The sequence below is a fragment of the Garra rufa genome, chromosome 6, assembly GCF_049309525.1.
Source record: "Garra rufa chromosome 6, GarRuf1.0, whole genome shotgun sequence".
NCBI lineage: Eukaryota > Metazoa > Chordata > Actinopteri > Cypriniformes > Cyprinidae > Garra > Garra rufa.
In genome coordinates this window covers 14,448,679-14,466,660 of record NC_133366.1, presented here as the reverse complement: position 1 = coordinate 14,466,660, position 17,982 = coordinate 14,448,679, and the positions used below count along the sequence as shown (strand labels likewise).

At 35.5% G+C, this 17,982-nt stretch overlaps 1 protein-coding gene across 1 annotated transcript in view; it reads left to right on the top strand.

The window, feature by feature from the left end:
- Positions 1-304: 304 nt before the first annotated feature.
- tubgcp3 (tubulin gamma complex component 3) overlaps positions 305-17,982 on the top strand; it is a 32,353-nt gene continuing 14,675 nt past the window's right edge. Inside the window, exons 1-11 of the mRNA XM_073842345.1 lie at positions 305-522; positions 1,172-1,279; positions 3,346-3,413; positions 3,793-3,876; positions 3,970-4,181; positions 7,545-7,717; positions 8,135-8,247; positions 11,414-11,539; positions 16,298-16,366; positions 17,122-17,254; positions 17,420-17,586. Coding sequence (XP_073698446.1) covers positions 447-522; positions 1,172-1,279; positions 3,346-3,413; positions 3,793-3,876; positions 3,970-4,181; positions 7,545-7,717; positions 8,135-8,247; positions 11,414-11,539; positions 16,298-16,366; positions 17,122-17,254; positions 17,420-17,586 — 1,329 coding nt within the window. The 5' untranslated portion in view covers positions 305-446. The remainder of the gene's footprint in view (positions 523-1,171; positions 1,280-3,345; positions 3,414-3,792; positions 3,877-3,969; positions 4,182-7,544; positions 7,718-8,134; positions 8,248-11,413; positions 11,540-16,297; positions 16,367-17,121; positions 17,255-17,419; positions 17,587-17,982) is intronic.

The following is a 17,982-nucleotide window of genomic DNA, read 5'->3' as shown; positions in this document are numbered from 1 at the left end:
AATTTTTAGTAAAAGACAACGTTTTTGTTATAAATGGATTTAAATTATCAAGTAATAATAAAACAAAATAAATAATTACTATTAATAAAGGAAATAATACTTGTTATTGTCATTATTATTATTATTATTATTATTATTATTATTATTATTATTATTATTATTATTATTATTATTAGTTAACATGTTTTATTATATTTTGCGCTTGTAGGGTAAAGCTTGTAGGGAGGAACTGTTTCCGGAGAGTCATTTTACAGCCGGCTGTTTTTTCGCTGCGCACCGTTGTTGTGTTTTCCGTTGACTGTCCGATGTGGGCGCTTTTCGGCGGGTTCCGTTAAAATGGCGCTGTTGTTGCCAGGAGCTGAACCCCACCAGCTGAAAAGCGACAGCGGTTAATAACACACCGCGGACCGTTTCTGCTCGCACGTAGGGTAATATATACTTGCACAATGGCGGCGCTTGATCAGAAATCACCCAACGTGCTTCTGCAGAATCTGTGCTGTAAGATCACGGGCAAGAGTGAAGGTAAAGACACATCTCATTCTGTCACACAGCTGCTAAACATGATTAGTATGCGCAGTGATGAACTAAGCAGTGAGTTTCGTTGAAAACGGACAATGTGAGGTGATATGATAACGATGTGATGGCGGGTCAGATCAACAGGGATGAGATGCTGTTAGCGGACAGGCTTGGACAACATCAGGGAAATGCTGAATAAAACAGGGCCCCTGTTTCAAATGGTCCTTCTTGTCTGTTATATCATCTTTTATCAGCGCACTAGTGCTGTCATATTTCAACTGTGTGTATGAAGTAAGCTCTTATCAGGAGGAAACGCATCTCAGAGTCAACAAGAGACATAAACAGATCAGAAACAGACATTTTACTTTACTGTTGGACATAAGCAGTTCATCAGTGGACCTAGAGACTGTAGAAACGGTAGACATACCTGAATATGATCTATGCTTTCAGTTTTCAAAAGAGGAGCTAATGCTTGTTTGTATAATCAGATGCCAATTTCACTATAGATTTGGACATAGATGTTAATTTAGACATGTTATTAAAGTGAAATGGGTATGAGAATGTGTTTGTGTGTTACAGCTTAAGTTCTGTACATTTTGTATAATATAGTAATGCATGCATGTGTTGTTTGTGTATCTTCTGTCATTGTTCTCAGCTGAAGTAGCCCTTCAGTTCCAGTATGCAGTGCGGGTCATCGGAAGTAATTATGCACCCACAATTGAACGGGATGAGTTTCTGGTGTCTGAGAAAATTAAAAAAGAGTGTGAGTAGTTTGAAACCCTGTCTTAACTTTATTCAAGAGCAGTTATGTATTTAGGAGGCTCAGGAGGATCTATTATGTTGATTGGGATAGTTCCAATTTGTAATCCTGGACCACAAAACCAGTCATAAGGATATTTGTTAGAAATTGAGATTTATGTAAGCTTTCCATTGATGTATGGTTTGTTAGGATAGGATAATATTTGACTGAGATACAACTATTTGAAAATCTGAGGGTGCCAAAAATCTAAATATTGAGAAAATCACCTTTAAAGTTCTTAATGCATATTACTTATTTTATATTTTATATATCATATTACAAAAATTAAGTTGGAAATTTACAAAATATCTCTATGGGATCTTTATTTAATATCCTAATGATTTTTGGCATAAAAGAAAAATTGACCATTCTGACCCATGCAATGTATTGTTGGATGTTTCTACAAATATACCCATGCTACTTATGACTGGTTTTGTGGACCAGGGTCACATTTATATTTGTCCTGCCAATACAAATATGAGATTTAGAAATGTTTAGCATTAAACATTTATATTTCTATACAAAAAAAATGACAGCAAATTATTAATTTGCTCTAGTAGCTGAAAATTATACCTAACTTATGTTGAAAGGTATGAATCCATAAACATACTTTGGCTAAAAAATTATGGCATATGGTGATTTTTGTTTTCAGCCTATTGTAATTCATGCTTCCAAAACAAACATTTTTCAAAATTTCATCAAAACCTTTTCTGAATTAGCCCGCCTTTACCTCGGTAAGATAATTACACTGGATAATGTTCAGTACACAGAAACCAAAAGGGTTGCATTGCATAAAACTGTTGCACTACTCCATCCACATTTCTATTAGTTTCACTATTTACTGTCATTTACATACTTACAGTTCTGTGAAGGATAATTTATTATCTCTGTGAGTGGTTGTGATAGCTGAGCATAAGTTTTTTGTAAAAGTGTGGAAATTCATGAAGCAAAATACACCTTTTTTTAATACAGTAGATACTTTTCCAAATTTGTCAGGTGTCAATCAGAGCATTGACATACAATTAACATGCATTAAAAATGCCATTTGAAATGGTCAGAAATGTATTTGTTTTGTTTGTTACTTTTATGACAATGTATTGTTGTTCCAGTGAATTAGCTGTCATTACTCCTTTTTCTAATAAACCACACTGAAACCTTAATTTGAAACTGTAATTTAAAACAAATGACATTCATATAAATGCAAAAGAAATTGTAAGTATGCAAAGTCAATACACTCGTTTGACTTCTTTTTTCTATTTGAAAACATTAGACATTTAAAAAATACAGTAACAGACAAAAAATGGTTTTATTTATTTTTTTACTAAATATAATTTTGGAATGTTACATAATTGTTATTTTTATTTATTTAATTGTAAAATGAAATATTTATTTTATTGTGAAACATTTGTATATAATTAAATTGTATACTATTCATTGATGCATTTTTATTAAGACTATCTTAAATCTTATTTTTCTTGAGCTTGCCTTGAATGTATGTAGCCTTTGATGCTAAAATGGCATAAAATGGTAAAAAAAATAAATAGCACAATTTAACAAACAGAAATAAAACATTAAATATCAATTTTGCATATTGGTTACTAGACATATAGGCCCGGTTTCACAGACAGGGCTTAGGCTAAGCCAGGATTAGGCCATAGTTCAATTAGGACAATTAAGTAATTTTTATAAACATGCTTACAAAAAACATTACTGGTGTGCATCTTAAGACTAAACAAAGGCACTGATATATTTTAAGATCAAACAGTGCAATTTTATTTCAGTTGAAACAACTCAGTCTTACATTTTAGTCTAGAACTAGGCTTAAGCCTTGTCTGTGAAACCGGGGGATAAACATACAGATAATGAGTTTTATAAAAATCAATGTTGCTCAATCTATGTAATACTGGCCCATTAGTGCTAGTGACAATTCTGTCAATGGTTCCTAAACTCATCAGGCTATTCTTTAATACTTCTGGTTTATGTGTTTTAAATGCAAAATGTTTTTTTTTTTTTCTTCTTGTTTATTGTAGTGTTGAAACAAAGACGGGAAGCAGATGCTGCCCTTTTTTCTGAGTTGCACAGAAAGCTTCAGACCCAGGTCAGAACCCAACTCATCACTAATGTATTGAGTTTTTTTTAGGGATAGTTCACCCAAAAAAGTTCTGTCATTAATTACTCACCCTCATGTCTTTCCAAACCTGTAAGACCTTTGTTCGTCTTTGGAAATTAAGATACTAGAACATGAAAGGACCCTTGCTGTCTATGGAGGGGTCAGAGAGCTTTTGAATTTAATTAAAAGTATCTTAATTTGTGTTCTGAAGATGAACGAAGGTCTTATGGTTTTGGAAGGACATGAGGGTGAGTAATCAATGACAGAATTAAGCCTTTAACATATTTCCAAGGTGCATATAGGTTGGATATAATGGACAGCCTATGGCATGGTTAGATTTGCTGATTTATTTGTTTTTGTTAAACAGGGTGTATTGAAACATAGATGGTCCATCTTATACCTCCTGCTCAGCCTCTGTGAGGACCCGAGGAAGCCGTCTAACCGCGTTCCTGTATGAGATGTTATTCTGCAGATACCTCCCAATTACATAATGAAAGCATTATACATTATGTACAAGACATAAATTCTTCTTTCCCCTCCAAAGGTGTGTAGTTATGGAGCTCTGCTTGCCCAGGCTTTGCCCCGTGATGTCCACTCCACCCCGTTCTACTACGCCCGTCCCCAGAGCCTCCCGCTCAGCTACCCAGAGCGCTCAGCGACTGCCCATAATTCCAGCATGGCTACCAGTGGCATCAGCAGTATGGGAGTATTTTCGATCAATGGGCCTGGGCCGACTCCTCCGTCTCTGCTAACAGCGTGAGTGACAGTGATGGACTTACTTTAATAAATGCTGTTTTCCATACAGTGACCATGGGCTGCCAAGCTCCAAAACGGCAAAAATAGTACTCTAAAATTCACATACCATGTTGCACCAACTCCGGTATCAGTAATGCCAAATGACACTGATACTTTGTTTTTGTCTTTTTTGGTCAGATTTGGGTGTCATTTGTGACCCTGGACTGGACCACATGAGTAGCACGGGTATATTTGTAGCAATAGCCAAAAATATATTGCATGGGTCAAAATTATCAATTTTTCTTTTCTTTTTTTTTTTTTTGTTCCATGAAGATATTTTGTAAATTTCCTACTGTAAATATATCAGAACTTAATTTTTGATTAGTAATATGCATTGCTAAAAACTTAATTTGGACAATTTTAAAGTCAATTTTCTCAGTATTTTGATTTTATGCACCCTCAGATTCTAGATTTTCAAAAAAAATTGCATCTCAGAAAAGTATTGTCCTATTTTAACAAACTATACATCAATGGAAAGCTTTATTCTAGAGATTGCAATTTTCGTGGCCGATTCCGATTTTTGCCGATTCCGAGTTTTTTTTTTAAGAACTTTAATGAAAGCATAGGCCTATACAAAAATGTTTTCTTTAATTAAATTTATTTTATAATAAAATACATTTTTAAACATTACAGGATCTTCTTACAACAAAATAACTTTAACAACAAAATAAAGTGCTTTGTGCCTTCGAAAAAGGTATAAAATTAGTTCCTGTAAAAGGTATAAAATTAGTTCCTGTAATCTTTTCCTCAATGTATTTTTTTATTTTATAATAAAAGAAATGTATAAACATTACAGCATCTTCTCATATTAAAATAACTTGAACAAAATAAAGTGCTCTGAGCCTTGAAAACATTAGAAATAAAATATAAGTAACAAAGCAGGCATACAAAAATCTACTTTTCTTCAATTAATTTTATATGGATTGTTTTTAAACATTAATTACAGGATCATCTCACAACAATAACTTTAATAACAAAAAGTGCACTGTGTCTTCAAACAGGTAGAAATAACAATGCTAGTACTAAATGCTATTACTTGAGCATTAATGGCAAATTTTTCTTGATAAAGAGAAGCATTTCTGCCTTGTCACCAGTTAATCCAGCGGTACTACACTTCTGAACATTCATTCACATATTTTCGCTACGCCACCGCATACAGCGTCTTCATACACAGATGAAATTTACTAGAGAACTGTAACATAAATGCATCTGTAAATAAATACAAATTAAATTCACATCGCGCACGCTTTAATTACCTTCAAATGGAACATATATGCTGGCTTCGAACTATTAGTGTGTGAATACGCTGAATGCGGTGGCGTAGCGCAAATATGTGAATGAATGAAAGTGTAGTAAATGTCAACGGATTTCCCCTGCACAGGGAGTAGGGAGCAATGAACACTGGGCAGGGACCATGTCAATCGGAACACAGTTCATTCACGGAGCTTACTTCTAACCTGGGGCGTCGGACAGGGGGTAATCGTGGAACAGAGTAACAGGGGCCCTTGGCGAGGGGGTGGCCCATCACGGTCCCCCTCCCCCCCAGAAACGTAGAATTGCGACCCGGGTTCGAGACTCGCTCGGAGCGGGTGCGAGTAGGACCCGAGTGAAAGGGGTTACACAAATATATTTAGTTAGAACGTAATTTTTAGTTTTAGGGGGGCCCCTTAGCTGAATTCCCAGCGACGCCCCTGCTTCTAACGAGCGGGTTATCTGAATCAGGTGTGTTAACTAACAGAAACATGCTTAATATGCAGAGCGGGGGCGCGATGTACAACATGTCCAGCCAAGCTAAACAAGCGCGTGGTTCGTGGTTGTTCCCTCACGTTGTATTTTGGCCTTATAAATGTTAAGAACTGCAATCTTTGTGTCATCTTCACTCACACCAAAGACATGTTTACATGCGACTCTGAGTGTGCGCACGTGGCTGTGACGTAACTGCATTCGCCGCTGGCTATAAAGGGATCGGCTAGGAATCGGCAAGAGGAGAAATTGACCGGCCGGTCAATCGGTGCATCTCTACTTTATTCAGCTTTCAGATTAGGTATTTCAATTAAAAAAGCTTTTTTTGTGGTCCAGGTTCACATTTGGGTTTTGGCTGTTGTCAAAGTGTAGGCTGTATGATAATTCTAAAAATGACTAAACATAAAATCAGAAATTCTGAAGAATAATTGAATGGAAGAAAGTTATCATACAGGTTTAGAACATTATTTAATGGTGACAGTTTCAATTTTTTAGGTGAACTATCTATTAATTGTCATGTTGAACAGCTGCAACATATTTGATCAAAGATACAGTAAAAAATAATATTTTAAATTATTACAGTTTAAAATGAAAATTTAGTCTATTTTAAAATGTAATGTATTCCTGAAATCTGAATTTTTACTAGTGATTACTCCAGTCTTCAGCGTCATATGATCAGAAATCATTGTAATATCTCTGAAGACCACGACCATGAGATCCACGTCTAAGAGTAGAATTTGATTACAGTCCATTAGGAATGGTTTAATTTCTTTGTTTTAGTAATTTTTTTTTTTTTGTCATGTCCCATGTAAAGAGGTTTTTATCTCACATTGTGACTATACATTTGGCAAAAATGTCTCTAAAAGCAAAATGTGTTTGCAGGTGCTACTTGCTTTGATGTTTTGTTTTAGCACAATGTCTACACCCAACATGACTAATATTGCTCCTATTATATCCATTGAAACTGTTTATACTGAAAGCAGCTGTTGCATCACATTGCAATGCACGCTATGTATCATAAAAGTTATTTTGAATTGTTTTATAGTGCTTAATATAGTGCTTTAGCCCAGCACCAGCCTATGATATGGGTTTTTTTTCTCTCCCTTTTTTAATAGTATTTTTTTTTTCAGTAATGCAGCTGTTGTATTTGCGGCATGTTTAATTGAACTGCCATGAACTCATCTATTATTAATGCAGCTGTCTAGCACCTGCAGCACTTAAGATATTTTAAATATGGTCATGTACTCCAAGCCCTGAATTAATTGATTACTGGATCCATTTCACAGTAAATCTGTCCAACCCGCAGCATCATTAAAGTGTCTGAACCTCAGTGTCATTATTTGTTTAAAGCTCACCATTACGAGGTAATTAGTGAATTCCCACAGGTATTGCTAATGGGCAACAATGATGAGTTTAAAAAAAATGAGGGTTGAGGTGAAAATATATTTAGTGAAATGGCAATGTAAACATTTTAGGATTTTTTTTTGACCACCTTTAGAGTTTGATCTTCTGTAATAGAGATTAAATGAGGAAGTAAAGAGGTTTTCAGTGCATTTATGTTAAACTTATGTAATTTTTCAGACCTGGAACTCAAGCTGTTGGTGAGTCTATGAGAGGGTCTCGTCTAGCCTGGACTCTTCCAGTCTCCAGTTCACTCTCTGGGGCAGCTGCTGCTCCTCGTCCCCCCAGTGGACCCTCTTCCAGTCCGGCACCCAAACTCCCACAAAGACAGAGACGGGATGGAGATGGCAGTGGTGAGTGGTGAAACAATCACTGTTTTGTTAAAGGAAATGGTCATGACATTTCAGGAAATAACTGTGATTCCATAGTAAAATAAATAAGGATAGTATTTTAAAACTGAAAATAAAAAATGACTTGAACACAAGTGACAGGTGCCTGGAAGTTTTATGCAGTGGATCCCATGAAACTTACACAATATTTTCAGTAGTTTTCAGACTACTTATGACTAGTTAATTGTCCTTGACATTTGATTTTCACCCTGAAGAGGTGAAGAGATCTTTCTTCTATAAGAAGGAAGTATTTCATAGGTGTTAAAGATGCAGTTGGCTGCATGCACCTTTCACTGACAGATATATGAGTGTGACCTTTACAGTGGTTTAAATTAAATTCTCCCTTATCACTGTATTTTTGTATCTCCTTTTCTGGCTCAGCTGAGATCGGGGAGGCTGCTCTCGTCCGAGACATTCTTTATGTTTTCCAGGGAATAGATGGAAAGTTCATCAAGATGTGCAGCCCAGAAAACTGCTACAAAATTGATTCAAAGGTGATTCTGTTAGCTGTATCTTCCTTTCATTCTGGTCTTGTCTTTCTCTATTTGATTTTTGTTGCTCATTTTTACTCACATGCAGACTTTATAACTATAATAAGCAGAATGTTTACAGTTGCAGTACAACGTACAGGAACAATCTTATTGAAAGGTGCACATTTAGAACCACTGGCACAATAACACCTTTAGTTATGCCCCATGGATGTATTTGTAAAATTCAAAATATGCTACCATTTAAAGTGATGATTTTTTAAATTAGTATACATGCATTAAATTTATTAAAAGTGCCAGGAAAGATGTAGTAATGTTACAAAAGATTTCTTTTTTAAATAACTTGAAACACTTCTGAAATAGAATTTTTCAACAAAATCAACAAATGCTGAAAAAAAATTAATTTCCCATTTAAATATTTAGCAGCACAACCGTTTGTAACAATTGGTAATTGATCATATTAATTAAATTGATTTCTGAAGGATCATGTGACTGAAGACTGGAGTAATGATGCTAAAAATACAGCATTGTATCACAAAAATAAATTAGATTTTAAAATATGTGACCCTGGACCACAAAACCAGTCGTAAGTAGCACAGGTATATTTGTAGCAGTAGTCATAAAAATAAAATTCAAGGCATTAATGTTTGCCTACAAAACCACCACTGGCTTTGCACCCCTTTACCTAAATTCATTACTTCAGACTTATGTGCCCTCTAGAACCTTGCGTTCCTCAAGTGAATGGCGCATTATTGTGCCATCCCAAAGAGGCACAAACTCACTTTCACGGACTTTCACATTAAATGTACCCTTCTGGTGAAATGACCTGCCCAACTCAATCCGAGCAGCTGAGTCCTTAGCCATCTTCAAGAATCGGCTAAAAACGCATCTCTTCCATCCATATTTGACCCTCTAACTCTAGCACCCTCTATTCTAATTCTATTTTAACCTAAAAAACTTGCCGTTTTAGACTTATACCCTATTCATTTACTTACTGCTTGTTTTCTTAAAAAATAAATAGATAAATACTAACACTAGCTTGTTTAATTCCATCTATCCTTTTTTAGTCCTCTAACACTAGCTTGCTTTTTTTATTCTATCCATTTTCTTTTTATTTATTATACAATTTATTAAAGGCTAAATGTTAGGCTAAATGAGACTTGCATGTTATTGCTGTTTTGTTGATTTTGATTGCTTCCATTGTCCTCTTTTGTAAGTCGCTTTGGATAAAAGCATCTGCTAAATGTAAATGTAATGTCTAAATGTAGTCAGATTCATTGTATGGGTCAAAATGTTCGATTTTTCTTTTATGCCAAAAATCATTAGGATATTAAGTAAAGATCATGTTCCATGAAGATATTTTCTAAGTTACCTACATAAATATATCAAAACTTAATGTTTGAAATATGCATTGCTAAGAACTTTTAAAGGTGATTTTCTCAGTATTTAGAAAAAAAAAATTTAATCCTCAGATTTCAGATTTTCAAATAGTTGTATATCTCGGCCAAATATTGTCCTATCCTAACAAACCAAACATCAGTGGAAATCTTATTTATCAGCTTTTAGATGATGTATAAATTTCAATTAAAAAAAAAAATACTTATGACTGGTTTTATGGTCCAGGGTCACATGTTAAAATAGAAAACCATTTCAGAGACCTTTTTTAAAAGTAAACCAACTTAAAAGTTTTCTCCTGTAGCATATATAGGCATAAAAATGATCAATGAAAAAAATATTGTGGCAAGTCTGTTGTGTTATGAATGCAATGTGAATTTTACAAGAATGTGTTCATAAATTTTAGCTGTTTTAATTACCTTTCATTTAAATGGCACCACAAAAAGAAACCTGATAACATTTTAATCATAATGAACAGCAAATTAAAAGTTAAAAAAAAATGAAAAGTTTCAGATTTCAGTACATTTTACTAGATTTTTGTGTTTTTCGTTTATTTACTTACCCATTTGAACAGGGAAAACACTTTGGATGTCAGACTGAGATGCTGGGAGCAAATTCCGAGCAGAATGTTCTAGCAAAGAGCTTCTTATAAATGTACCTGTAATGTGAGTTCTTGCTAAACAAACTTAAGTAGAGGCACCTGTAGTCACTTTTGTAAGTGCATAATGGGAAATATAGAAGCATTGATCTCATCATCAGCTGCTTTTGTCTGGCTACAACTCATGTAGAGTCATGAATCCATTCGAGCCAAGCAGCTCCCGAGGCCTTTTCCTTTTTTTGGTTTTTAAATTCCTGGCAGACGGTGACCGTGAATCAAAGTTGATCGATCAGGTGTCTTTTTTTAAGTGACACTTTTAAAATGGTGTATCTAGTTGTTTGGAAAAGAACAATGTGCTTTTTATGTCCAGTGAGTTGTGCTGGATAAATAGACACAGCTCTGATGGACCAAAGCTGTTTGTTTTTTCTTCTGGACGTGACATATATAGCACCTAAACCATTAGACCACAGATGGAGATTAATGCTTGAAGTCTCCTAAAACTTGAACATCAAACTCTTTGTCAGTGTCACTTTCTATGCATTTATATTATTATATAAAGCATAGAATCAATCTTAATGTGAGGGGGTTTCTTGAAATTTAGCCAGAAGTCATTAGTAAGAAGTCATAACTAATCTAACTAATTTATGGATCAATGTTTTATAAACCTCACTGTAAGGATTCAACTGTTTTTAACAATATTCAGTCTGAGATTTGCTGTAGCTTCTTTGTGTTTTTCTCACTCTGGGGAAGAAAAGTAAAAGAACTGGTTGTCTGTTTGGTAACCGTTTGCTTTGAAGGAATCTTGGTGACCTTTACAAGTGAACACTTAATCAAGGGCTTAAATGGGCCTTTTATTAAAAGCTATTAAAGAGTTTTTGTGTTGAATGGAACAGATGTCGCTCACAAAAAGCCAAAATAAGGGAAAGTCGAGATTAGCCAAAGCCATTTTTTCAAACTGATGAGATGTCTTTGCCACTGTGACACAAGGGCAGATTACATACTGGCTAGTTCACTCTGATTTTCCACACTTTTCTTTTGTACAGCATTTTTAGTTAATTTTTTTTTTTTTTTTTAATAAATACATTTCAGTCATTTCATCTGTAGTCTGTTATTATGGGATCATAAACTCCTGCTCTGCGTGTAGTGAGAGAGTAAATTACTGTATGTTTTGCTCTATAGGTGCCACTGTGTAAATCTCTGAGAGACACTAGCAGCAGGCTGGCAGAGCTCGGCTGGCTTCACAATAAGATTAGAAAATATACAGATTCCCACAGCCTGGATCGAGCCTTTGGCCTAGTCGGACAGGTAGGAAATGTAACGTGACTGGAAATATACAGTCAGGTCCATATATATTTGGACACTGACACACTTTTCATAATTTCGGCTCTGTATGCCACTAGAATAGTTTTAAAATGATACAATCAAGATGAAATTGAAGTGCAGACTTTAAGCTTTAATTCAAGGGGCTGAACAAAAATATAACATAAAATGCTAAGGAATTACATCCATTTTTATACACAGACCCCCCATTTTCAGGGGCTCAAAAGTAATTGGACAAATAAATATAATCACAAATAAAATGTTCATTTTTAATATTTTGTTGAGAATCCTTTGCAGGCAATGACTGTCTTAAGTCTGGAACTCATGGACATCACCATAGACTGGGTTTCCTCCTTTGTGGTGCTTTGCCAGGCCTTTACTGCAGCTGACTTCAGTTGTTGTTGGTTTGTGGGTCTTTCTGCCTTTAGTTTTGTCTTCAGCAAGTGAAATGCATGCTCAATCAATTTGAAATCAGAAGATTGATTTGGCCATTGCAGAATATTACACTTTTTTACCTTTAAAAACTCCTGGGTTGCTTTTGCTGTATGTTTTAGGTCATCGTCCATTTGTACTATGAAGAGCCGCCCAAACAACTTTGCTCCGTTTAACTGAATCTGGGCAGACAGTATATCCCTATACACTTCAGAATTCTTCCGGCTGCTTCTGTCTTCTGTCACATCATCACTAAACACCGGTAACCCAGTGCCACTGGAAGCCATGCATGTTCATGCCATTACACTGCTCCACCTTGTTCACAGATGATGATGTAGGCTTTAGATCATGAGCTGTTCCAAGCCTTCTCCATACTTTTTTCTTCCCGTCATTCTGGTACATGTTGATTTTAATTTCAGCAGTCCAAAAAATGCTTTTCCAGAAGTGGTCTGGCTTTTTTAAGTGTTTTTTGACAAAGTCTAATCTGGCCTTGTTTGCACCTTGTGGTAAACCCTCTCTATTTTGCTCTGGTGAAGTCTTCTCTTGATTGTAGACTTGACAGTGACACACTACCTCCTGGAGAGTATTCTTCACTTGGCTGGATGTTGTAAAATGTTTTATTTCCATGGAGAGGATCATCCAATCATCCACCATACTGTCGTCTTTTGTGAACATCGAGGCCTTTTTATGTTGCTGAGTAGTGATGCGCGGGTCGGGGTTTTTTTCAACCCGCGGGTCCCGCAATTATGAAATTATTTGGCCCGCCCCAGCCCGCCCCAGCCCGCCCCGCAGTACTGTGTCTATTTTTACAACCCGCCCCGCCCCGCACCCGCGACAATTAAATAGACATACTATGCATTGTAATGCAAATGAAAACCGAAAGTGCTTTTCGCCCTTTAAACTGGCAACAATACTGTACGATTATGAATATGAACCATAAATCAAATCATATTAATAACAAGATAATCAGTGGTGTAACGTTAGTGGTGCCGGAAGAAATGTGGGTATGTATGCTTCATTTATGAATATCGTTTTGAACTTTCTGTTTGAACGCATTCGTTTACTGGATCCTTGGACTGAAAGGTTTAAAGGTTCACTGGTTTAAGGAAGTTCTGATCATGAAAATCTGCTTCTTTTTATTTGTAAGATATTGTTTTCGTTATTATGTACTGTTTAAAATGACTAGGGTGCAGGAAACGCAGCGGGCGCAATCACCAAATACATTTCAAAGCAAGCCGGCGCCACAGTCCTGACTACATCATTGCTGTCTTTATTGGTTGTTTTTAGCGAATATTTACATTCATTCACATATAACTGGATGTGGTTGACTGTCATGATTTTGGCTAATGCAGGATAATGCGCATCAGAGGAGATTTAAATACGCATAGCACCAGGTCTGCAGAGCCGAATGAGCGTTCGCTTGATGCGCTTGTGGCTGGCAGCGGGAGCTGCTTGGCGCTTTCGTGACGTGACGTGTTGATAACCTTATTAAAGAACTTAATAAAATATGAAAAATATATTCCCAAATATGTAATATGAGCTATAGGGAATTGCACGCAACATACATTGATTTTTTTATTTTATTTTGTATTTAATGACCCGCCCCAACCCGCCCCGCAAATAAAGTGACAGTTTCTTTACCCGCCCCAACCCGACCCGCGGGTTACCCGCGGGGCCCGCGGGTTATGAGACGACCCGCGCATCACTATTGCTGAGCTCACCAGTGTGTTCTTTTTCTTCTCAGAATTCACCAAACTGTTGATTTGGCCACTCCTAATGTTCCTGCTATCTCTCTGATGCATTTCTTTTGTTTTTGAAGCCTAACAATTGTCTGTTTTACTTGCATGCAGAGCTCCTTTGACCACATGATGAGTTCAGAGCAACAGCTTCCAAATGCAAATGGCACACTTAGAATCAGCTCCAAACCTTTTACCTGGTTAATTGATGTAGAAAAAATGAAGGAATAGCCCACAACTGTCCATGAAACAGCTTTTGAGTCAACTGTCCAATTACTTATGGTCCCTTGAAAAAGGGGGAGGTACATATTAAAGAGTTGTAATTCCTTAACCTTTCTACCAATTTGATGAGACTGCCCTAAAAATTAAAGCTCAGAGTGTGCACTTTAAGCCCATATTCATTGTATAACTGTAACTTGAATATGTTTTGGTCAACAGCTAAAATAATAAAAATTGTATCAGTGTCCAAATATATATATGGACCTGACTGTATATATAAAGACTAATACATTTTTGCCATGTATTTGTATTTCAAATAAATTCTGTTCTTTAGAACTTTCTATTCATCAAAGAATCCTGAAAAAAATGTTTGTAACATTGGCAATAATTAGAAATGTTTTTTCAGCAGCACATCAGCATATTAGAATGTTTTCTGAAGGATCAGGTTACACTGAAGACTGCAGTAATGATGTTGAAAATTCAGCTTTGCCATCACAATAATACATTTATGGAAGCCCATTTCTGCCACTAAATCTAAAATAAAAAAGGGAAATTGTGTCTTATCTCACAATTCTGACAGTTTTTCTCACAATTGAGAGTTTGCATCTCGTATTTCTGACTTTTTACTCAGAATTGTGATATTAACTCACAATTGCGAGAAATAAAGTCAAAACTCAATATAAACTCACAATTCTGACTTTTCTCACAATTGTGAATTTATACCTCTTTTTATTTTCTCACAATATAAACTCACAGTTCAGACTTTCTCAGAATTGCGTGTTTATCTCTCAATTTTGACTTTTTCTCACAATTGCGAGTTTGTATCTCGCAATTAAATTTTTTTTTTTAGAATTGTGTGTTTGTATCTCACAGTCAGTGTTGTTTTTGACAATCATCTTAGATTTAGTCTTAATCTTTTGGACTAAAATGCTTATTAGTTTTAGTCAAATTTTAGTCACTTCTAAATGTGATAGTTTTAGTCCAATTTTAGTCGACGAAAAGTCAAAAAGGTTTTAGTCTAGTTTTAGTCAAAAAAGGGGAAAAAGTCTTTTAACAAATTAATGTAGGTCAGTAAGTATTTTGCTGTTTGGTAGTGTCACTTATAAGTTGTGAAAATAGCAGATCTATAGTTCAACACAATGTGAGCTTCCGGATCGACTATTTTCACCAATAATTACAATAATGAAGGAATGGTTTTAGACATAAAAGACATATATTTGAAATACACCCATAGGTCCTCTCACCGTTTGCCACCACCCTGTGTGCAAACTGCCGCCATCATGGTTAATCGTCTGTCTGTCTGAGTGACAATGTGACATGTTGAGCGTAACCAAACAAGGATAGAATGCTAAAACGGCTTGCCATACTACTTTGGCAAAGAGTATTTAATGCTAAAACGGCTTGCCATAGCGGCAGATGCTTTTTCGGTTTTAATTGGCATGCATAATAAGCAGAAATGTCATGCATTTTAAACGTCTGACGGACCACCCACTAACATTTTCGTCTATTCTCGTCTCGTCAACGAAAACTCACACACGTCTCGTCATGTTTTAGTCATCAACGAGCCATTTTTATCTCGTCATCGTCTCATTATCGTCATGAAAAAAAGTGGCGTCAACAAAATGATTTCGTCATCGTTGACGAAAACAACACTGATCACAGTTCTGACTTTTTTCTCACTATTGTGAGTTTATATCTCAAAATAGCTTTTTTCTCAATTGCGGGATATCACAGTTCTGATGTTTTTTTGTTTTTTTTTCTCAGAATTACGTGTTTTCTATCTCAATTTTCACTTCTTTCTCGCAGTTGTGAGTTTATATCTTGCAATTCTGATTGGGATATATATATATATTTATATTTTCTCAGAATTGCAAGATATACTGTAAACTCACAATTCTGCCTTTTTTTTCTCAGAATTGTGAGTTTATATTTCTCAAATCTGTCTGTATAACTTGCAGTTGTGAGTTTATACATTGCACTTCTGTTTTTTTTATCTCGTAATTGTGAGCTTATATCTCAGAATTCTGAGAAAAATCAAAATCGCAAGATGTGGACTCGTAATTGTGAGAAAACAGTCAATTGTGAGAATTTTTTTTTTTTTTTTTTTTTTTTTTTATTCAGTGGTGGAACCAGGCTTCCATATAAATTACATTTTTAAAAATATATTAAAATAGAAAAGTTATTTTAAATTCTAATAATATTTTACAATATTACTGTTTTTACTGTATTTTTTAATTAAATAAAAGCATTAAAAATCCATCCTAAATTTTAAACAGTAATTTGTAGTCAAGAATAATTCAGGAATTTCACACTCTATAATTTCAGTAACATTTTAGCTTTCTGTTTTTATTCTCAGAGTTTTTGTGCTGCATTGCATCAAGAGCTAAAGGAATACTACAGACTGTTGTCTGTACTTCATGCACAGGTGAGTATGGGACACCACTTAATCCGCAGGGGAAAATGTGTGTTTGACCCTGAAACGTTCGTTTGCTCAAGCCTGAATTTTCCACCGCTGGTCTTAGCTGGAACAATCTGCAGGGTTATATAGTAAAGTTTGATCAAACTGACACAAAGCCTTGACCAATTAATGTACCCTGTCTAAAATAAAATGATTTTTTGCTGTTTGCTTGTGAAATGCATACTGAAGCAACTATATATATATATATATACAACACATATATATATATGTGACCCTGGACCACAAAACCAGTCTTAAGTCGCTGGGGTATATTTGTAGCAATAGCCAAAAATACATTGCATGGGTCAAAATTTTTTTTTTTTATTTTATGCCAAAAATCATTAAGAAATTAAGTAAAGATCATGTTCCATGAAGATTTTTTGTAAAATTCCTACTGTAAACATATCAAAATGTCATTTTTGATTTGTAATATGCAGTGTTAAGAACCTAATTGGGACAACTTTAAAGGTGATTTTCTCAGTCTTTTTTATTTTTTTGCATCCTCAGATTTCTGATTTCAAATAGATGTATCTCAGCCAAATATTGTCCTATCCTAACAAATCATACATCAATAGAAAGCTTATTTATTGAGCTTTCATATGATGTATAAATCTCAGGTTTGTCAAATTTAACCTTATGACTGGTTTTGTGGTCCAGGGTTACATATGAGAACCAGCACTATTTCAGTTAAAAAGGGGTAACTGAAGTGTATATGTGTTTAGCTCCAGGTGGAAGACGATCAGGGTGTAAACATGAGTGTGGACAGCAGTCTGACTCTGAGGAGACTGCTGGTGTGGACCTACGACCCCAAGGTTCGGCTGAAAACACTGGCCGCACTGGTGGACTACTGCCAAGGTTAGTGTTGGTACATCTTATTGATAAGATACAGTCTGCAACACAATGCATTTAAAATGTAGTCAGCATTAATGTCAAACTCCTGATCATATTTCACAGTAAAAAGGTGCATTTAGTGCAGAGTTTTGATTTTAGATATCTGCCTTACCCCTGTTTCTCTCTCAGGGCGTAAAGGAGGAGAGTTGGCCTCAGCTGTACATGCCTATGGAAAGACGGGTGACCCTCACATGAGAGCCTTGATCCAGCATATCCTTGGTCTGGTGTCCCACCCCATTCTTAACTTCCTGTATCGCTGGATCTACGACGGGGAGCTGGAGGATACATACCATGAGGTATGGCTCATATGCACACTGCTTGTCTTTGCAAAGTCACTCCCGGATATCCTTGTTACAACTTGCTCTATGTGTCCAGACTGTAATTCATTACTTGAGCAGCTACTTTAGTCAACACACTGCAAAACTATGTACTGTAATCCTTAGTGCCTGGGCTAAATATTTAGAATTCTGTGATTTTGCTGGCAGTATAGAATTAGGAGAGTATCTCTCTGATTCTAGTTAACTTTAAATATGGTCATTAAGTGTCCTGAAAGTGTATATTTTGCTTTACAAGCCTCATATCTTAAGTAGGAGTGTGTTAAGACAGATTTTTAATAGTGTCTCTGATGTAAACTTCATAAGTGATGTAAGACATTGAAAAAGTTTGATTCACTTCAATGAATCATTTCAAAT